We start from the raw sequence: 21,557 nt of genomic DNA, 5'->3' as shown, positions 1-21,557 counted from the left end.
GATTTCCAATGTGCAGTGCTGGAAACTGATTGAGTCATGGGGGTGGATCCCTAGTGAATGGATTAATGCTCTCCCTGGGGGTGGGAGGATTAATGAGTGAGTTCTCACTCTATAAGTTCCTGCGAGAGCTCATTGCTTAAAATGACCCTGGCACCTCCTCTCTCTCTCTTGCTTCCTCTCGCCATGTGATCTGCTGTTCCTGCCAGCTGCCTGCCACTTTTCCATCATGCATAGAAACAGCCTGAGGCCCACGCCAGATGCAGCTGTCCCAGAATCGTAAGCCAAATAAACTTCTCTTCTTTATAAATCACCCAGTCTCAGGTATTTCTGTTATAGCAACACAAAACGGACTAAAACAGAAGCCTTACGGAATACTTAGACAAAAGCCTACTTAGGAGTGACATCTACCCACCTGACAATGGTTTGGGACACCCAGAGATTCTGGGTCACTTCTGTATATCCCAATTGGGCTAAAGCTATTAATATAATTTGGCAACATTTGCAGTGGGTGCACCAGAATTGGCTCCCACAGAGGCTAAAAAGAGATCTCCCAGGGAAATGGGAACCAGCGTCAGCATTATGGAACAGGCTGAATTTGCAGCCATTGAAGAAAGGCATTCCCTGGAAAAAGCCTCTTTATCCAAGATAACACATATAGAAGGGATTTTATTCCAGAAAGAAGGAAAAAAATGGGAAACAGCACAAAAGAATAACGAGGCCATGTTAAGTGGGTAGAGAAAACCCAACAAACTGTGCAGTCTTATTTTGAAACTCAAGAGGGGGCAGTGCACTTGCACGCTAACTCAGTAGGGACTAATGACCATACTGGTACAGATGGAACTGTGATAGCTATGAGAGAATGGCCACCATGCACACAACTGACACCAAATCTAAACATCTCTGGGACTAATGACCATACTGGTACAGATGGAACTGAGATAGCTGTGAGAGAATGGCCACCATGCACACAACTGACACCAAATCTAAACATCTCTGGGAGGTTTATAGGCCCCCTACATTATGGAAATTCCTGGATGGTAAATGCGACCTTAGATACTGTGTCCTTAAAGCCCATGTACCCAGATGAAGTAAAACCCAGAGTTACTCAGTGGTGCAGTTAGAAGGCATTGGAACTATTGTTAATCACCCCAGAGTCCCTCCCATGGGAAGTTGTTGGACCATTTTAACTGATTCAAACACATGGCAGCCCATTTCCCTTTCTGACTGTGAGAACAGGAGAGGACAATGGCTTTGCCCTCAAAATACCTGGAACCCTGATTTCTCTCAAGTATGACCTTTAGTATCGACTCCAAGAAACTGATAATCATTAAGTCCTTAAGGTTAGCAGAGGAATTGTAAAACTGGACCTAAGTCTGAAACTATACAGATATGAAATTGTGTCCCAGGAAAAATCTTTCTTAAAAGCTTGTCTTTTAGGGCAGGCCATGGCTCACTTGGGAGAGCGTGGTGCTGACAACACCAAGACAAGGGTTAAGATCCCCTTACCAGTCATCTTTAAAAAAAAAAAAAAAAAGCTTGTCTTTTAGGGCAGGCCATGGCTCACTTGGGAGAGCGTGGTGCTGACTACACCAAGACAAGGGTTAAGATCCCCTTACCAGTCATCTTTAAAAAAAAAAAAAAAGCTTGTCTTTTAGGGCAGGCCATGGCTCACTTGGGAGAGCGTGGTGCTGACTACACCAAGACAAGGGTTAAGATCCCCTTACCAGTCATCTTTAAAAAAAAAAAAAAAAAAAAAGCTTGTCTTTTGGGGGTAGGGGGTTAGCAAGAAATTGTAAAGGGCCACAAAAAATGATTACATCATGCAATGTTGAATATACTAATTATCTTGATTTGAGCATCACATATTGCACACAGGTATGGAAATTCAACACTGTACCCCACAGATATGTACAATTATGTTTCAATTTTTTAAAAAAACCCACAAAAACAAAAGAGTGAGGTACCATGTTGGCCTGTTAAAACAGAAAAATATGAGGGCTGAGCCTGTGGCGCACTTGGGAGAGTGTGGCGCTGGGAGCGCAGCAGCGCTCCCACCCCGGGTTCGGATCCTATATAGGGATGACCGGTGCGCTCACAGTGCTCACTGGCTGTGTGCGGTGCGGCCGGTCTCAAAAAGGACAAAAAAAAAACAAAAACAAAAAAAACCAGAAAAATGTTTGGAAAATATTAAGGGTTCAATAAATATTTATTAAATTTAAAAAGTTTATCTGTTTTTGTTTCCCACATTATGCTCTTGTGCTCACTTAGATGTTATATACATAAGAATTAATAACTAAGTTCTGGTTTTCCCACTTTCCCAATCAACCTGTAAACAAAGGAATTTCAGGGGAAGGACAGAGCCCTCTAGCTGACTAATAACTAACTTTCTTGCTTGAGGAACATTGCCTTCACACTAGTTAAGGATCTGAGTCAGATATTTTTATGTTCCATTGTGTTTGCCTGAGATTATCATCTTTGAGTTCTCACTAGGAAATAAGAACCTCAGCCATGAGACAATATCAAGGGCTTCAAACTGACCAATCCACCAACCTCAGACTCCATGATGCCAAGCATCCATTCCATTCTGAGACCTTGACATGTGATTCAGACCACCTGCTGATCCCATGACAGACCTCCCCTTTGCCTATAAGACAAACCCTTACCTCACCTTCCCACCTTTTCTGCTTTAAAACCCCCAGACCAGGTATCAGAAGATGGGATGATTTTAGCCTATTCATCCCCCAGTTGCCAGTTGTTTGAATAAAGCTTCCAATCTGTGCACTAACTTTTGGGCTTTCAGGTCATTTGTTAAGTGCAAGAGGGCAGCCGAACCTGTTGCCAGTAACGTGATCTCTTCAGCCCCACCACCACTGCTTGGCTTCTGCAGTACAGAACAAAGTTCTAGACAAGGCTCTGCCATCACCCCCACCACCACCACCACCACCGTGGCTCTGCATACATTGACCTTGATGAATATTCCCTTCTGGCAGTGCGACCTCAAATCTGTCTCTAGGAATCCCAAACTTCCCAGTGGCCCCAAACCTTCCTATGTATCCCAAACCTCTCCATGAAAGATTCCCTGAAACTTTTCATTACTCCTAAAATTCCACCACTAACCTCTCAAATTTCACCTCAAAAAAATCATTCCCTGCCCGGTGCCCAGGAGGAGGGTGGTGTGCCCCTTACCTAGGCCTTCTCCAAGGTGGGGGGGCTGGTGTTGGTCTCCTGCAATGGTCACCAGGGGAGGGGAAAGACAGCTTTCTCCTTTATACTGTCAATCCCACACACTCTTCCTACCTCCCCCACACAGCTGCTCAGAAATGTGACACTCCCCCATCTATTTCTGGATGTCTCCTCAAGGTTCAGGAACACTAGCCCTGCCCAGTGTGACCTGGGCCAGTGCTTTTCCCATACTACACTTGATCATAGCTAAAAGGCTGAGAAGCGATTGCTCTTCCCGTAAAAAGAGGAATCCCTGAAACCAGAGAGAAGGGGGGCTGAAGCTCTAAGGATCCTGGCTGGGACAACTGCCTCCTCGCTGGATTTGGCCCTGTGGTCCGATCACCCAACAGGGAGAAAGAGAGGAGACTTCAGCTCCCCTGGCCTTAGACAGCATCTCCTTATAGTTTGTTCCTTTCATGTGAATATTAAGACTTAACATGAGGTGCAAGGAAAGATTCAGATTAAGAAGGCTGGGCTCTGGGTCCCAGCTCCAGCCCTGTCTTGCTGTGTGATTGTGGAGGACTTTCTGTCCCACTTGTCCAATGACTAAATTTAACTCCATCTCTTGGAGCCTTTTTGGAACCGGAGGGCAATTTCCCAAAGCCAGAGGGTGGAGAGGACAAAGCAGTGATCCCAGGTGCTGTCCCAGCTGACCAAGCTGTCCCCAGACAGTATCATTTGTTCAAGCAACTGCAAACACTCAGGTTCCTCCACAGAGACAGCCTGGCAGAATATGTAAGCAAATGCTGTTTTTAACAATAACAGTAAACAGTAGAGTGACTCTTGATTTTCTAATCTAGGAGGGCTTTGGAGTGGTGGCTCTTCTTGTTGGAAGGGGGCAAAAGAACTTGTCTTGAAGCTAATTTCCTAACAAGCACTGTTTTGTGGGGATGCCACTCTTTCCACCTCTCTCCCCACATTCCCCCAAGCCTGGACACACAGTTCGTCTTCCTGTTTGGTCTACAGGAAGAATTTTTGGAGAAAACAGGATCTAGGTGAAGAAAACTCTTTATTTGACTGACAATCAGAGAGGATGGGAGGACAGGGATGGGGTAAATTAATGAGCCAAGCTGGGAGGGAGTCCTTTGGGTAGGTCTAACCTTTCCCATGCCTACCTCAGCCCCATCTTTTTTTTTTGTCCTTTTTGTGACCGGCCGCACCGCGCTCAGCCAGTGAGCGCATTGCACCGGCCATCCCTATATAGGATCCGAACCCGCCGCGGGAGCGCTGCTGCGCTCCCAGCGCTGCACTCTCCCGAGTGCGCCACGGGCTGGGCCCTCGGCCCCATCTTTTAAAGGCAGCATCTTTTAAATCCTGACATTCAGGACCCCGAAGTCCTCTAGCCACTCTGAGGGAGTGACTTCCACCCTCCTCCAGGCTCTGGCAGTCAGAAAGCTCTTCCCTGAGTGGCACACTGATTCATCAGCTGTCCCCTTCTCTCATTACCTCTCATGGGGCATCCAAAATTCAGAGCCAGGTTATTTATAGACAAGCCCAGAAGAGATGGGGGAAGGCTAGTGTTTGTAAACATGGGACATGGGGTCACCTAAATCTGAGAGGTCCAGAGAGAGTATCTGAGGGCGGGCACAGGGCTGGACCCTGAGGATCCGAGACACAGAGCTCTGCGGGTCCAACCCTGCTGATGGGGGAGGGGGAGGGGATAAAGCGAAGGGAGGGGAGCGGGTGCTGCTCAGATGCTGTAGCACATGAACCACCGTGTGGCCCGTATGCAAATTCAGTATCAGCGAATACACACATGGTGACCTCTTTGCTGGGGGACAGGAAGGGGAGGCCGACCCCTGCCGGGGGTCTTGTGGGGGGTGGGGGGGCGCCTGAGACCGAAGTCTCACAAGTCCCCTCCCCGAGCCTGGCCTTACTCAGAACCGAGGAGGGTCCTGGAGAAGGAACGCACGGTCGTTGGGAAGGGGAGTTCCGCCCCTCAGCCCCTTCGCCCACCACTGCCGCTCCCCACCCGCGTGTCTGCAGCTGGGGAGGAGGCGTCGGGTTACCGCCGCGGGGGCTATAGTTAGCTGCCGGGACTTTATCAGCAGGACTCCGGGGACTGCGCAGCGCGGGCCGGGACTGTTGTGAGGCTGCCGCTCGGAAAAGGAACCAGAACACCCAATTGAGAATTTAAAAGGGGGTTTTATTGGCCGGCCGGCGACTGTTCCTCCAACAAAAAGTCTTGGAAGGAAGCAGCCCTGAATTGAAGTTTAGAGGGACTTTTAAAAGGTACATTTTTACATTAGTCACACAGTTAAAGTTATCATATAGTTACATACTTATCATCTAATAGGGGAGGCCGAGCGCAAGCTGATGACAGAAGCTGAAACAAGCCTGTTGGTGGCTCAGGGGCAGCCTGGGTGGGGATCATTAAACACAATTCAAGCTTCTCTGCGTGCAGGCTAATAGGTAGCTTTTCACGTCTAACAAGGCGGGGCTAAAGAGCCGAGGGGGAGTTTTAAACAATAACATTTTTTAAGCAATTCAAACACCACTTAAACTTAATCATCTTGTCACACAGCAAACAATAACAATTTTTATAACAAAATTTAAGCAATTCAAACACTTAATCTACCTTGTTACACAGCAAGCAGTTTCGCGGCAGCGAATCGCGTATGTCATGAGTGGGGGTCTCCCTGTCTCATGACATCAGCCCCCGGCCTGCGCCGTCCTGTCAGCGTTCCTTCCCGCTCTCGGCCTCAGCAACCTACAGGTGGGTCCTCGGTCCCCTGCCCTCTCCCGACTCCAGGCGGAGCCAAATTACGTCCCCACCTTTAGCGTCTCAAAAAAGTCCCCGGACAGGAGAAGCTGAGTGTGGGAGCGGCGGGAGTCTGAGGAGCGTAGACTCGGGGTTGTGCTGGGGACAGTAAAATTCAAGGGCCCGCCCACCCCTTAGGTCCGCCCTTGGCCCCGCCCACGCCCCGCCTGGGCCCCAGTCCTGGACCAGGGACCCCTCACGCCGCAGGAGAAAGGGTCCAGGGCTTCGCCCGGTCCCGAGCCCATCAAAGCCAGTTCTCCACCGCCGCTGGTCCCGCCCTCATCCGGACCTCGCCCTCCTAAGTCTCCTCCAGGGATGATGCTGATGGCTCTGCTGATCGCCTTCAGCTGCCTCGGCTTCCACACCCTCTGTCAGGTAATTTCGGGGAACTTCCTTGCCACGAAGCGGGCAGTTGGTTGGGGGCGGGGACAGATCTTAAGAAGGTGGACGGGGGGCTGACTCCTCAAAACTCTCTCCCAGGGACTCGTCCCTGGGATTACACTCCCCTTAATTCTCTTCCTCTCAGGAACCTCATCGTTGCAGGGAGCCCAAGTTCCCATTTCCTCTCCCTGGACCCCCTACCTCACCCCCAGCTCTCCCATGATCCTTCTTCCTTCATATTACCCCTCCTTAGGGACTGCATCCAGCTTTCTCCTCCCCACTTCTCACCCCCATCACAGCCTCAGCCTAGGCCCACCCGGTTGGGCTACCTGTGTGCTGCTGCCCTGCAGCCCTGCCCAGGCCAGGGCTTCACCTCACACCCAACTTCCACCCCAAGTTTGGGGATAAAGGCTTCCAGAGCAGAAGACTTGTGAGTCTCAGAGCTGACGATGTTCTGGCTTGGTGGCTGAGCACCCACAGGGGCTTCCCAAAGGATGAGAGGGAAAGAGTGGGAGGAGAATGCGGATGGGGGTCAGGTAATTAATTGAACATTGGCTGTGGATTTGTATATCACCTACATACCAACTCTTAGAGCTGAAAAAGCGCTTGGAGGTTGTCTAGCCCCACCTCCCACTGCGTGCAGGAACCTTAAAAGACTCCTTTAAAACTCTTTTAGGCTGTGTAGAAGTGAAGACTTTTATGCTATTCACAAATAACTCTGTGAAGTTGAATGTATCCTCAATTTATAGGTGGTGAATCTGAAGCCCAGAAAAGTTGAGACTTGCCTAAGATCCCACAGGTAGTTGGCGGTGAAATAAGGATTTGAACCCATGTCTGTCTGACTCCAGTGCCTGTGTTATTTAAGCCTCTTCTTGGGCTCTTGCCAAATTGCATACACCAGATATTTGGGCATAGAAATGAGATTTTATGTTTCTGAACTGATCTGCCACCAGGACCCCTGCCCAGTTCTCTAAACTTATACCCTTTCCTGTGTGGCCCCTCTCTTCCTTCCTCCATAGGCCCAGGCTGTTTCCATCTTGACCTTAGGCATGGCTCCAGACACCTTCGATGATGCCTATGTGGGCTGTTCGGAGGAGATGGAGGAGAAGGCAGCCGTCCTGCTAAAGGAGGAGATGGTCCACCACGACCTGCTCCGGGAATCCTGGAAGGCAGCCCAGGAGGCCTGGGAGCACAGACGTCGTCAAAACCTCACTCTGCCCCCCGGCTTCAAAGCTCAGCATGGAATGGCCGTTATGGTCTATACCAACTCATCCAATACCTTGTACAGGGAGCTGAACCAGGCTGTGCAGAGGAGTGGTGTCTCCCGGGAGCACTACATGAGGCATTTCCCCTTCAAGGCCCTGCATTTCTACCTGACCCGGGCCCTGCAACTGTTGCGGGGCACTGGGGTCTGCGGCAGAGGACCTGGGGCAGTGGTGTTCCGAGGTGTGAACAGCCTTCGCTTTGAACCTAGGAGGCTGGGAGACTCTGTCCGCCTGGGCCAGTTTGCCTCCAGCTCCCTGGATAAGGGCGTGGCCCGCACATTTGGTAATGCCACCCTCTTCTCTCTAAGGACTTGCTTTGGGGCCCCTATCCAGGCCCTGTCTGTCTTTCGCAAAGAGCGTGAGGTGCTGATTCCTCCCTATGAAGTCTTCTCGGTCACCAGCTTCTCCCAGGATGGAATCCAGAGCCTAGTGACTCTCTGGAGCAATAATCAGACCTGCAGCCACTTTAACTGCGCCTATTTGGGTGGTGAGCTGTGCATGGGGGAAGCAGGACTGTCAGGGTGGGTAAAATAAGACAGGATGACCCTACACAATCCCCAGGGCCTTCAGGAGGTCCACTTGGTTAATGGGGAAAGTTGAAGGCTAGAAGTCAGCTGGAGTTATTGTCCTCCATGACTCAGGTTTTGTGAGGTCCTATAAGTGTTCTCCAGATTTGTGAATATTGTCAGATGATTCTCTGTGTTCTCGGTATGTTCCAGCTGCTATATAATCTAACAGACCAACAGAACCTGGTTAAGGAGGTTAGCAAGCAGAGGAAAGAGACAGGAGGACTGCTTCAGATCTCAGGAGGACCTGGACTTGATGGGGCTGACAGGGCACATATGTGCTACTCCCTAGTGCTGAGGCAGGGACGGGATGGAGGAGTGATGGAGCTGGGGTAAGAGCAAGGATGAATAGGCAAGCTGGAAAGATTTCCCAGTGGAAGGAGGAGATAGGGAGGTCAGAAGTTTGCCTATAGGTGAAGGGAAAGATGGGCTGAGAGGGAGAATGGCCCTCCTGAGGTCTGGTGGGAAGGAAGTTGGGGGTGTGAGAGTTAGCTTCTATGGGTCCTCACGGTGCTGTCTTCTGCAGGGGAGAAGATGCAGGACTGTTTATCTATACCACGTGAGTCACCACCCTCCTGCCTCTTCCCTCAGCTGCTTCGACCCCCCCTAGCCCTGCTGACCCCTTCATCTTCTTTTCTTCTCTCTCCAGTAGAGGGGCAGCCAGAGTCACCCTCCAAGGGGGCCTTCTCTCTGCTCTCCTGGAAGACCCTGCTCTTGGTCCTTGGGGGGTTCCAGCTCTCAGGAGCTGGGCTCTGAAAGTCCAACACCTGCCACTTAGGAGTCCTGGGAACTGGTAATCTTCATATGAAGAAGGGGGGCTTTGAACAGCCTCAAGAAGCAAGAACACGGTTCCAGACGCAGCCCCAGCAGCCATCTCCCCAACCAGGATGTGGGGAGACCTGCAGCCATGGCAGGGTTGAGGGAGCCTCGTGATGTGGCGAGGACTTCCTGGGACAAGCAAGGGAAGTACTGTGAAGGCTACTTGATTAAACAGTGTTGCAGTGTGGAGACATGGAACTTTATGATTGGTTTATTCATACCAGACTGCCCCACTCTAGTCTTGCCAGACTCAGGGACTGAGGGACTAAGAGTAACTTCTTGATCCCTCCTAGACACGGTCCCCTGTGCAGACCCCTATCACACACTATAACTTGCAAACCCAGAAGCTTTAACAGCTAGAGAGGTCCTCACAACAACCATGAAGGCAGGAAATGGATCCTCAGCCCTATTTATCAGATGAGAGATGCAAAGCCAAGGAAAGAAGCAACTGGCTCCAGGCCAGAGTTGGTAATGAACCCAGGCCTCCAGCCTCCTGCTCTACAACTCTTCCCACAAAAGATCTGAGGAAGCCCAAGAAGGAGCCTAGGCCCAAGCCACCTGGGACCTTGGAGCAAGCCATTTTTCTCTGCCTTGCTCCCAAAAAGGTCCATTTCAGGGAGAAGTTGGGGGGAGGATCTCAAAACATCAAAAGACAGGGATTCTCACACTCAGGAGGCATCTGCCATCCAGAACAGAAACTTTATTGAGGCAAGGAAAGCAGCATGGGCTCCTACTAAGTAGCCCCCACCCTCACCCATCTAGACTGCCATTCCGCAACAGAGCAGGGGACCTCCCACTGCATCAGGTCTCCCCTTTGGCCCCCAAATCCTCCTCCTGGGGTGGGTCCCCAGCCCCCTCTGCTTCCTGTTCCCTATGCACCAGCACATGAGCTTGGGAGGAGCAGCCAGACTCTCCAGAAGCTGGAGTCCCAGCCCCTCCAGTGTCCTGAAGCCCACTTTCTGAAGATATCTGGGTCCCCACAGTCCCTGGCACTGTCAGCTCTAGGGTCTCAGGGGTGGGAGGGCCCAGGTTCTGGAAGCTGTTGCGCACTCGGGTGATGTAGCGACTGAGGATGCTGGCACCGTCAGGAGGCCGGAGTGTCCCTCCCTCTGCCAAGTTCCGTCGTACACCAGCTACCTCACTTTGAAGTCGAGATACGGTCTTGGTCAGCTCTGTCAGTCTGTTGCCCAGGTCTGAAGGAGATGGAGTATTGAGTATCATCTTTCAGAAGACGAACCTGTCCGGTACCTGTTCTACCCTCAACAGAATCCCAGTGGACACCCTGTCTGGGGTTTCTGAGGGAAAAGAACCGGAAGAAATGAGTAGGCAGAACCTGGGGCAGATGAATCTGAGTGGGAATGGGAGATGGTGAGTTTAGGACATATAAAGAAGGAAAGTCTTGTGAGCCAGAAAAGGGATGAGACGTCCCAGGGAGGGTATTTTAAGGATAGGATTTGTACATCTGGCCCTGTCAGCTCTCTCCCCAATGCACACTTGGCCAGCTTATACCCCTTTCAGGGCCCAGTTCGAATTTCACCTCCTCTTTCTCCACTTTCTGGTATGCTATCCTTCTTCCTTCCCATTATTCCCATGATCCTCGCAAAATGATAGGCTCTTTCTGTCCTTTGGGCTCCCACTGCAATTTTTGTCTCTCTTAGCTAAGCACTTTCTGCCTAATACAATGGTTTCCTTTCCTCGCCAGACTGAAAGCTTTCCAGGTGTTCCTGCCCTACACAGTGCCTCCTCCCTCCAAGACAGGACCTGGAACACAGGGGTATATAGCAATGAATGCTGGTCAAATGAGTGACTAAATAAGTGAATGAGTGAATGAATGAATAAATAATGAACTGAGTGAATGGGTAAAGAAGTGAATGAGAGAATAAATGAACACACGAATGAAGGCAGGAATAAGTGATGTAATGAAATGAGTGGAAAAAAATGCCCGAATGGGTCAGAGGGGAATTGAGTGCAAGGGGCCACACTCTGCAGGTAGGATGGGGCCACATATAAATGAGGCTGGATGATGGGTGTGAGTCTGTGTGTGGGGCATTTATCCCACAGGAATGGGGAAGGCTTGCAGGTGGGCAACCTTTCCGACGGGTCTCCTCAAACTCGCGCCGGGCAGTCTCTATGTAGCGCTGCACCAGAGCCTTGATGACGCGAAGGCGATAAGATCCATGCTCTCCCTCCCCAGGCCCTGCCCCTGCCCCAGGATTAGCCTGCAATGGGAGGGTGAGAGAGGTTATCCACCCCCAGCCTTCCTCAAATCATTGCTCCAGCCCCACCCCTGTGCGCTCCCCATCCCACCCAGGCAATAAAGGACCAAAGCAAAGTCTGCAGACTTTTCTGTCTCTGAAGGCCACACACCTAGACCCTGGTCTGCCTCCATCTCACAGGGCAGTCCTGGAAGTTAGGAGGATAGGGGGCCAAAAGTTGGGGAAGGGCCAACTCTGAGGGGACCAAGGTAGGGGTGGGGGCAAGGGTTGGGAAGTGGAGCGAGGACGGGAGAACCCCCTACAGACCTGGCAGTAATGCTATTCTGAATTAAGAATGGGCTTGTGTCAAGCCAGACTGGATTAGGGAGCAGGTGACGAGGGTAAGTGAGCTCCTTGGACGCCCAGACTCTTCTCTCAAGCCTCTGTCGGCCTTCCAATTTCCCAGTTTGTGGGGCATTTACCCCTAGCTTCTTAAGTTTTTTTGAAAACATTCAACCATATCTTGGCCCACTTTTGGATAAAGAGGTTTGTTAGGCGCTTAGGGCATATTTGTGGCTTGGGAAGAGGGTGGCATGGACTTCTGTTGAAGTCAGATGACACAGGGGTGGAAATTTATAAAATGGGCAGAGGCAGGAAGAGGAAAGTGAGAGCCACACAAGAGGGTGGGAATTGTGAACAGGCTTTCTGGGGAACACACCCAGAAAGACAGACAAGCCAGGGGCATGCAGACAAACGGATAGTACAGACAATACTGCTGAAGGCCTGACATGAGGGAGACCAACAACGAGCAGATGGGGCACTCACAAAGGTTGGGATTGGGGGATAGTCTGGCTTCTTGGTTTTGCAGCAGGAGCAGCAACAACAAATGAACTGGAAAATTCTCCTGAGAAATTTTGATGGTGGGAAAAGGTTAGTCAGGGGACAGGGCCAAGGGGAATGGGGGCAGGAGCTGGGTGGTGTGTGGGGGCTGGGTGCTTGCAGGGTGGGGACTGAGAGCTCTGAAGTCATCACCTGAGAAGGTAGAAGATGGCCTTTGGGGACGGCAGGATGTTGAAGGGCACAGGCAGTGTCAGGCCTTCTCGGAAGTAGGACAGGTAGAGCTTGGAGCGAGCAAACTTCCACTCCACGTCAGCATCATCCTGGGGGCCAGGAGGCAGGGGGCTGTGCAAGGATCACTTTGGCACCTGGCCCTCCTGCCTGCTCAATCTGCCTGTCTCTTCCCTAATCCTCACATCTCTTATTCTCCAGTGTGCCAACCACTTTCCTCTCCCTGTCGTCACCCATCACCCACATATCCCCTGCCTGTCTCCCCTTTTCCTCTCCTCCCCCCATTATCTTTCATCCTCCTGACATCCAATTCCTGCCCAGCCTATTCTCCAGCCTGCAAACACTCACCCACCCATTTCTTCCCTCTCCCTTATGTTCCCTGCTACTATTTCACAATGCACCCCTCCCCCCAACCATAAAGTGGAAAGAGCGCGAGATTTGGTGTCTGGAGATACTAACAGTACTACTAAGATCCTCATTTTACAGAGAAATATTGCTCCAAAGCCACAAAACAAGACAACAGTGAAGGCAGAGCAGGATCCCAAGTGTCCTGAGCCCTTACACTCTCTTCCTCTCCATTCCCTTCTCCCTTCTTCTCCCCTGGCCTATGCTGGCCTCAGTTCACGCACTTCGATCTTCTGGAAGGAGTTGGTGATCATGGCAATGAGCATGTTGAGCAGCACAATGACCATGACAATGGTGAAGATGCCATAGAGGGCCCGGCCCACGAATTCTGGCACCAGAAATTGAGGCATGTCCACCACGCTGTGCTCCTCCATGCCGAACATGGTCCAGAACAGGAACTGGAATGTCTCGTTGAAACTGAAAATGAGGGGTGGGAGAAGAACCAGAGCTCCACGCAGACACACTCCTCACCCTCCAGGACCTAGCCACGGATCCACATGTCTACCATACAACCTACCTGAGATTTTTAGCACTAGTACTTTTGACTTAATTAGCTGTCACCCATGAATGAACAGCCCAGAAGGGCTCAGCCTTCCCTTGATACTGTGGACTGATACCACCAAGACCCATGAAGCAGGCAGGAATGAGTAGTTAGTTACTGTCCCTGGCACAAGATTCATGGTTTAAACTGTGTAAAATCAGTTCCTTTAAGCTAACAGCCTGAAGCCAGCCCATGAATAAGGATTCTTTGTGAAAGAACTGGTTTGAATAAAGCTTCCATATACACTGGAGCCATGAGAAAGCCTTGACCAATAACCACAGGCCCAAGTGTGGGTCCTTTAACATCATCAATAAAACCATTATGCAGTTGCACGCATGAAGAATTTATAATTGGACACATACTTGGGAGGCCACTTGGAGCTCCCTGGCCTGCTGGAGAAACCCAAGCTTCTTAGCAAGGCCTTCGTGACTCCATGACCTGTCCTAGCCACCCTCTCTAGCCTTCTCTCACAAAATTCTCTCCATGTGCCAACCGTGGGAGACATCTTGCTATTCTCCATACATACGTCCCTACATGCCCCCTTTTTGCCCAGAATGCCTGGAGTCTTCTCTGAAGTCCATAATCCTTCTATGTGGAGTCTAGGTTCTCCCTTCTCTGTGAAGACTTTGCTGATTATCCAAGACAGAGGAGGAAGTCTCCTCCTTTGAGCATCCTTGACATAAGCCCTCCTTTCTCATAGCACTTATTATCCCAAATTGAGCTTATTTATGCACATGGCTATCTTTTCCATGAGAATATGTCTGGTTCATTTCTCCTTTCTGTGCTTCCAGTGCTAGGGACAGGACCTACTATAAAGAAGGTGTCAGTAAATGGGTGTGAGCTAAACAATAACAAAAAAATACAGTGACTGAATGACTAAGAAAGTGAATTATTTTTAAAAGTGAGTCAATAAATGAATGAATGATGAATGAGTGAATAAACAAATACAAGAATTAATTCTTGGCCATATTTAGGAAGAATTGAGCACCAAAAAGGATAATGACTGCAATTAATTGTTATATTAAAAAAAAAATCTTTGAGAGATGGCCAGTTAGCTCAGAGGGATAGAGCACTGCCTTATAACACCACAGTCAAGGGTTCGGTTCCCTATGTGGGCCAGCCACCAAACAACAACAACAAAAACAACTCGGTCCATAGTGATATCTGAAAAAGAAAAAGGTAGGAGAAAGCACTTCTATATTGAAGAATGCCAGCTAATAAGCATAGAAGTGAAAGAAGTAGAAAATCACCATCTTGAAACCACCATTGTAATAACTGATTCAGGTAAAAATCATCTATGGATGCTAAAGCCACGTGGCGAAAGGTTGTAAGGGAGCAGTTTAGTCTCACAATCTCAGCATATCTCCTTTTACTAAAAGGGTTTTCCTCATACCTTTACACTTGAGAGGTTTTCTAGGGCCTCACCAATGGGTCAAACTGACACTGTGTGCCTCCTACCATGAGGCGATGGGAAGTACACATCATCAGGTAGGCTGTGTTCCTGCCAAGACTGCTTAACTTGAATCTAACGAGGAGGAAATAAATAAATCCCAACTGTGGAATATAACTTGGTCTACACTCTTCAAAAAAGCTCATTTGTCATGCAAGATAAAGAAAAGGTAGAGAAGTATTCTAGATTAAAGGAGACCAAAGATATATGACAACAAAATGTAATGCATGCTCCTAGATTGGATATCAGATATTAAAAACTAGAAAGGCTTTTTTTTGGCAACTGGGGAAATTTGAGTAGGGACTATATAGTAAATAATATTATGGTATTAATGTTAAATCTTTTGAGTGTGATAATGGTTTTGTGGTTATGCTCTTAGGAGACATCCTGAACTATTTAGGGGTGAAGTGTCATGATATCTGCAATTTATTATAAGAGTTTCAGGAAAAGAAAAAATAAAGAATAAAGAGAGCAATAGATCAAGCAAGTGTGGCAAAACGTTAACGATTGGTGAAGCTAGATGAAGGGCATACGGGTGTTCACTGTACTTTTAACTTTTTCATATGTTGACATTTTTCAAAATAAAAAGCTTAGTGAGAAAATGAGTGAACAAATGAATGTATAAATGAACAAATAAATGAGTGACAGAGTAAATCAACGAGGAACTGAGTAAAGAAGAGAATTAATTGAGTGAGTAAATGGGGGGGGGGGAGAGAAAGGAAGAGGTGATCACCAGGTTTCCAAGCTGCAGGGTCCCTGACTCCCCCCCTGCCCAGGCTGCCTCTGCCCCAGCATACTTGCCCAGTCGCTCTGTCTCCTGGTAGGGCACGTAGATGTTGTTGAGGCCACAGAGGAAGGCAGTCAGGATGATCATGAGGATGAACATGAACCTGGCAGGGGGTGGGATGCGGAAGGATAGGAGCAGGCCTCTGTCCTGGGAGAAGTCAAACTATGGGAAGGGGACTGAGAATTATGGCCTCCCTGGCTCTCTACTGGACAAGTATTCAATTTGGTTACTAGTAAGAATAGAGAAATGAGTGGGTGGGAAATGAGAAGAGTTTTAAAGTGATTGCCAAAGCAGAGGCTCTCCCTTAAGAATAATGGGTACTGAGTTCAAGCAGACAAAGCTGGGGAGGGACCAGTCTCCTAGGGAGGGACTGCGAAGCTGAGATTGTACAGGGATGACTGGGAGTCAGAGGGTTCCACTGGACAGGAGTTATCACCAGAAGAGCTAAAGCCACATGTAAAAGTTAGCCTGCAAAATGGCGGGCTAGAAGGTTGGGGTGGGAAGTTCTCCCTGAAGCTTAGCTGAGCTGAATGTTCACAGACATAACTAGGGCTTCTCCCACTAAGGGTACTCACTTTAGTTCCCTCTCAGGCAAGGGATTCCCAGAGGAATAGGCATTAACTATGGGCTCTGGTTGGAGTGAAAGGCCAGGTTTGGCTTTACGTGATTAGGTGATAAGCACCAAGAAGACCAGATAAGGTCATGAGTTCAAAGAGCAGTTGTAAAATGGGAAGGATGTAAAGGGATCCCTGATTCCAGTACTTAGCTTTCCTTAAAGATAGGAAAACTGAGGCCCAAAGAGGGGTCATAGAGATGGTGACAGAACTGGGACAGGAACTTCCAACCAAGGACTCTTTCTGCTATCACTGGATTGTAATCTTTTCTGGGGTTATGGGCCTCGTTGAGAATTAGATGAATGTTATAGACCCTCTCTGCAGTGAAAGTTACATTTACATTTATGCTTCAAATTTTGCTGTCATTCCAGGGGTTAAGAGGTCTCTGGAGGAATGCAGGTCAAGAACCCCTGTGCCATACTGGAGCTGGGGAATTTCAGAAGGTGGTTGAGTGGAGTCTACCAGAGAGCAGGGTGCTCTGAGCAGGGACAGTACGCACCGGATCATGTCGTCGATCATCCTGCCAATGGAAATCTGCAGAGTGCCCAGCGACTCGTGGGCTGGCAGAATGTAGGCCAGGCGGGTGAAGCTGAGCATGCTAGTGACAGCAAAGAGCACCTCAGCCAAGAACTGGGGATCCTCAGTGCGCCACTCACTTCGCTCTGCGCAGGGTGAAATGGGAGCTGTGTCCAGGAGGCAAGAAAGAGGAGGGACTGGGGGATTCAGGGCTGAGTTGGGGGACACTCACCAGCTGTGGTGAAATAGTGGCAGGCAGCCCCATTGGAGCCATCCTGACAGTGCATGTGGGCAAGCCCAGCCAGGAGGAGGCGCAGTGCGAAGGCTGCCAGGTACAGGGACAGGATGACCACGTCCAGTAAGTTCCACCAGTCCAGGAGGTAACTGCGCAGGCCCTCGATCCACACTTCCTTGCACTCAAACCACAGGAAGCCTGAAGGGGGATGGAAGGGGCCAGGACAGGATGGGACAGAGAGTAGACTGTGGTAGAGGGGGAACCTAGGCATGGAGATGGGGAACTGAAACATCGGGGGCAGGGGTGAAGTTGATAAAATGTAAACATTTAACCTACTCATGTACAAAGCGATCTTATGTGAAAATAAAGACTCCTCTTGATGCAGACTCATCGCTGCTGTGACCTTCCCCAATCATCATAGTCAGTTGCCACTCAGAAAGTAACACCTGGGAGAGGCTGTTTATTGGGAGGGAATGATTAAAATCTGTTTCTCTCTGCCCTCCACCAAATAAATACTGGGAAAATATTTAAAGAATATTGATTTGAAGGGGCTCCAAATTATCAGTCTGTTCAGGGTGCCCATGTCTCAGTGGGGCCCAGCACCAGACCTGGGGATGGGGGGTCTTTGGAGCTAGACCCCATTAGCCAGATGATCCTGCCACATTATACCCTTCTCCATTCCCTGAATACAATTGTGTGCTTTTCCACTTACTCTTTCCTCTGCCTAGAATGCCCTTCCATACCCTTTAGAAGCCAACCCAGCTCTCCTTTGTAGCCCAGGTCAAATATCAACTCCTTGGTGAAGCCTTCCCTAACCAGGTGGACTGGGTTGCTCCCTGTTCTGTGTTCTCACAGCTTTCCATTAATATTTCTGTGGCACCATCACTATGGGGCACTGTAGACCATCTCTCCATGCACCCCCCACCTCCCCCTGAACTTGGAGCCCCTCAAGAGCAGGGACCATGTGCAATTCATATCTTTGTCCCCAGTGCCCAGAATAAATTAAACAAATATTTATTAAGCTCCAACCATGTGCCAGTGGGATTCTATAGTGAATAAGACAGACACAGTCCCTGCCCTCCCAGCATGTATAATCTAGTGACGAAGACAGGCAAGAATACAAGTAGGTACAATACAATGTGGTAAATGCTAGGATCAAGGAGCAGGGCAACCAAGTGTTTAGGAATGAGTCTTCACCCTGATTTGGAGGCCAGGGAAAGCTTCTCAAAGAAAGTGACATTGAAGCTGCAACTTGAAGGAGGAGTAGGAGCCAGCCAGGGGAAGGGGCAGTGGGGGAATGAACAAGTGCCCTAGGGAAAGCGAATGAGCAAAGGCCTGGAGACAAGTGAGAATGTGATGTGGTCAGGAATTGATATCACTGCTGTACGGCAGGAGAGTACCTTGTGAAGGAGGGGTGGACGCTTAGTAAATGTGTGTTGAATGGATGGATGGGACCATATTTAACTTATTCATGTATTCTCAGGCCTTTGCTCACAATAGGGCATCAGCAAACATTTATTATATGAATAAATAAGCTTTGTTTCATGTGTTTATAAGACTTTTCTTCCCCCACAGGCAGGGACTGTATTAGTTTCATCTCTACTCTGCACAGGTCAATAAATGTTTAGTAAATAACAGGATGAGACATTTTCCCTCTTGGGCTGCTCTTGTTCTCTTTCCCTAAAGTTTCTCGGTCAAATTTCCTCTCAGACTTCATTGACTGGCGAGATACAGGGAGGAGTAGTGGACTTGGTATACTGGTGGTGTGGGAGTTTGCTAACTAAGCTAGAGCTAAATGAGGTGAGGACACCTGAGGAAAGGGCCACCAGTCCAGCCTGCTGAGCTAACCAGCAAGAAGCTGGGTGGAGCTCTGGGGATTCTTGAAAACTGCATTTTCTGAATTGCTTTAGAATACTTGATTCTGCTATAGAAAAAAAAAAAAGAAAACCAATAGAATGGATGAAACTTACGCATTAAGCATGGGTAAATTAGTTACCTGGGTGACATGTCGAACAAATAAAGTACGTAGAGCATATGTGTGTGAACATACATAGAAAGGGATGAATAGACACTGAATATTCATGATACACTGAATATGCATGGAGCATAAGAGGTCCTCAGTATTCATCAGATCTTAAATCAGCCGTCCACCAGTGACACCCATTCTGGCTCCACATGTCCTCTGCCCAAAGAATGCACATCAAATTCATAGCTGCTCATCAGGATAATTGGCAAGCTACAGCTGTGGCCAGACATATTTGCCACTGTTTCTCCCCCAAATCAAGTGCTGGGCCCAGGCACCTTCTGTTTATTGCCCTCCCCCTACTGCCTCCCCCAGCTCAAACCTCGACTCTAGTCTTCATAACAACACCATCATAACTACACCATTTATGGATTAGTAAACTATAGGATTCGAGCATTTTAATTTGGGCTGTGAGCCATTCTTTTCCATGACCTCTGGGATGGCTTGTCTGGCAGTGTACTTGCAGGCTACCATTACATCAAGCTAATGTCCCACCTGTGGACCAGTGTCTTATTTGTAAGTGGAACCTCCGGAGTATGTAGGGACTAGTGCCAGATAGGGAGAAGAATGGGGTCTTTGCTCAGGAAGTCTACCACAGGGCTATGTCCCCTGATTAGGGGTAAAGGAAAAGGTTCTCTTGGTGTGCTAGAGCCCAGAGGGGTCCGGTCATAGTTTCAGTGAGCATCTACAGAAGCAGGGTCTCTCCACATTGGGGTGCTTATCATGAAGAACAGTGAAGAGAACCCTCAGGGAAGACTGCCACAAATATAGGGCCCCACACATGTACCTGTGACCCAAACCATGTGTAGTGAAGTCTCCCAGACACTCTGGCTGCGGCCATGGAAGGTGCTCAGTTGTGTCTCCATGGCCAGGGACTCTCCCAGCAGGAAGATGAGGAACCACAGATAGGAGGCAGAGTGCAGCAGAAACTTCAGCACTGGGATCTTCAGCAGGCGGCCCAGCTTTGGGGGAAGGAGAGGAAACATGACTCTCAGGGTCCTGTGCAGTCTTTCCTCTTGGGAGCCGTTCTGGACTGCTCAGTCCACATGTGACTCACTTTTCTCATATTCACTCTCTCACTTTTTTTTTTTTTTTTAAGATGACTGGTAAGGGGATCTTAACCCTTGACTTGGTGTTGTCAGCACCACGCTCACCCACTAAGGAAACCAGTCATCCCTATATGGGATCCGAACCCGTGGCCTTGGTGTTATCAGCACCACACTCTCCCGAGTGAGCCACAGGCTGGCCCCTTCACTCACTCACTTTTCCAGACATTTATTGAGAAAGTACCATATATCAGGCCATATACTTTCATATCTATTGTCTCCTTCATAACCATGAGGCAGGTATTACTATTCCCATTTTTTCAGGAACTGAGGATCACAGACGTAAGTTACTTTCCCTTGGAGTTCCCACAGTCTCTTCAAACTCAACATGTTAAAAAATAAATTCACTATCTATCCCATCTTGCTCTTCCTCCTCGTGTGTCCCCACCTCATAAAATGGCTCTGTCATCCGGTCCAGAAACCAGAGAGGCATCTTTATGTACTTTCTCTTTCACACACTCTGACAGTCTGCCTAACTCCTGCTCCTCTCCACAACCCATCTTTCACACCACTGGAAGAGGGAGCTTTCTAGAATACAAAGCTGATGGGGGCACTCGCCTCATTTATCTTACAGTGTTTTCAGCCTTCAGGTGGCTTATAAGGCGCCGTGAGATCTGACCCCTGATCCCTTCTTCACCACACATTATTTCCTTTCAGTTCCCCCAATGCTTTACTTTCTCCCTCCCCTGGGCCTTCACACATGCTGTTCCATGCTGTTCCTGCTTCCTGGAACACTCTTATCCCTCATCCTCACTTGGTTAACAGGAACAGGCTTGTTCTCCATTATATCCTCAGTGCCAGGCACATTGCCTGGCTCACAGTGGAGTCTCAAGGAAATATTTGTTAAATGAGGTAAGATTCTCTTTAGGAGAGTATAGAGCTGTCAGCAGGATTCAGGTTCTGGAGGCTGAGAGCCCGCGGTTTAAATCCTGCCTCTGCTCTTTACTGTACACCCGTGACAGAAAGAGCACTTCCACTCCCTGTGCCTCAGATTCCTCCTCTATAAAACAGAGTAATGCCCACCTCCTGAGGCCACCTCAAGTTACTTAATGGGAACATTCACAAAGTTACATTCACAAATGACCAGCCCTGGGCCTGGCACAAAACAAGTGCTTGATAAGTGACAGTTATTCATCTTATTCTTAGTACCCGGGACTTGGGTGCCAGCCAGTAGCCAATGCAGAGGAAGGGCATGGTGAGGAAGATGAGGAAGGCGACAAAGAGCTTCCAGATGGTGGTGCTTCCACGCCAGCCAGCCAGGTTCCCGCACCAGATGGAGGACAGGACTTGCTGGCAGATGGGGTGTGCTACAAACTAAGCAGAGATGAAGTGTGACCACAGGAGGCACCCACCAAGCAGGGAGGAGGAAGGGGGAGCCAGCTGGTGCACAACTCTTACATCCCTGCCACAGAGATTGAACCATCCTTCTGTTCTCCCCACGCCCAGAAGAGGGACAACTCACTTGTGACCATGGGCAGACCCCACCCCTCTTTAGTCCTTGGTCTGTGAAGGAGGAAGCTCAACTCAAAGATTTTTCTGGACTCTCCAGATCCTGCATTCTTGAATCTAATTCAGGCACTGATGGGTAGAACTGGGTATCCAT

General features: G+C 49.1%; 3 protein-coding genes across 3 annotated transcripts in view; 1 reads left to right on the top strand and 2 right to left on the bottom strand.

The window, feature by feature from the left end:
- Window positions 1-3,219, bottom strand: part of ART1 (ADP-ribosyltransferase 1) — a 12,396-nt gene extending 9,177 nt beyond the window's left edge. Inside the window, exon 1 of the mRNA XM_008566988.1 lies at window positions 3,187-3,219. The gene's annotated coding sequence lies outside the window, so the exon portion shown is untranslated. The remainder of the gene's footprint in view (window positions 1-3,186) is intronic.
- Window positions 3,220-6,298: 3,079 nt separating this feature from the next.
- ART5 (ADP-ribosyltransferase 5) lies at window positions 6,299-9,205 on the top strand. Its single transcript, XM_008566987.1, has 4 exons — window positions 6,299-6,358; window positions 7,384-7,912; window positions 8,722-8,754; window positions 8,845-9,205. Exons 1-4 carry the CDS (start codon window positions 6,299-6,301, stop codon window positions 8,949-8,951), a joined length of 729 nt encoding a protein of 242 aa, XP_008565209.1. The 3' UTR covers window positions 8,952-9,205.
- A 468-nt stretch (window positions 9,206-9,673) lies between these two features.
- The window catches only part of LOC103585881 (short transient receptor potential channel 2-like), a 34,970-nt gene continuing 23,086 nt past the window's right edge, over window positions 9,674-21,557 (bottom strand). The window contains exons 14-23 of the mRNA XM_008566986.1: window positions 21,104-21,268; window positions 19,636-19,810; window positions 16,823-17,023; window positions 16,574-16,736; window positions 15,471-15,563; window positions 12,907-13,099; window positions 12,242-12,369; window positions 12,035-12,113; window positions 11,104-11,233; window positions 9,674-10,207 (exon numbers count right to left, since the gene is read on the bottom strand). Coding sequence (XP_008565208.1) covers window positions 9,816-10,207; window positions 11,104-11,233; window positions 12,035-12,113; window positions 12,242-12,369; window positions 12,907-13,099; window positions 15,471-15,563; window positions 16,574-16,736; window positions 16,823-17,023; window positions 19,636-19,810; window positions 21,104-21,268 — 1,719 coding nt within the window. The 3' untranslated portion in view covers window positions 9,674-9,815. The remainder of the gene's footprint in view (window positions 10,208-11,103; window positions 11,234-12,034; window positions 12,114-12,241; window positions 12,370-12,906; window positions 13,100-15,470; window positions 15,564-16,573; window positions 16,737-16,822; window positions 17,024-19,635; window positions 19,811-21,103; window positions 21,269-21,557) is intronic.

The sequence above is a fragment of the Galeopterus variegatus genome, unplaced genomic scaffold (assembly GCF_000696425.1).
Source record: "Galeopterus variegatus unplaced genomic scaffold, G_variegatus-3.0.2 Scaffold283, whole genome shotgun sequence".
Lineage (NCBI taxonomy): Eukaryota > Metazoa > Chordata > Mammalia > Dermoptera > Cynocephalidae > Galeopterus > Galeopterus variegatus.
This window is presented reverse-complemented; position numbering and strand designations above follow the sequence as displayed.

What these genes read in the sequence shown, in the direction of transcription:
- ART5 (XM_008566987.1), top strand. Translation starts at nt 6,299, where the DNA reads ATGATGCTGATGGCTCTGCTGATCGCCTTCAGCTGCCTCGGCTTCCAC. An exon ending in GGGCGTGGCCCGCACATTTG is followed by an intron (nt 7,913 to 8,721) that starts GTAATGCCACCC and finishes TGTCTTCTGCAG; the next exon opens with GGGAGAAGATGCAGGACTGT. An exon ending in GGACTGTTTATCTATACCAC is followed by an intron (nt 8,755 to 8,844) that starts GTGAGTCACCAC and finishes TTCTCTCTCCAG; the next exon opens with TAGAGGGGCAGCCAGAGTCA.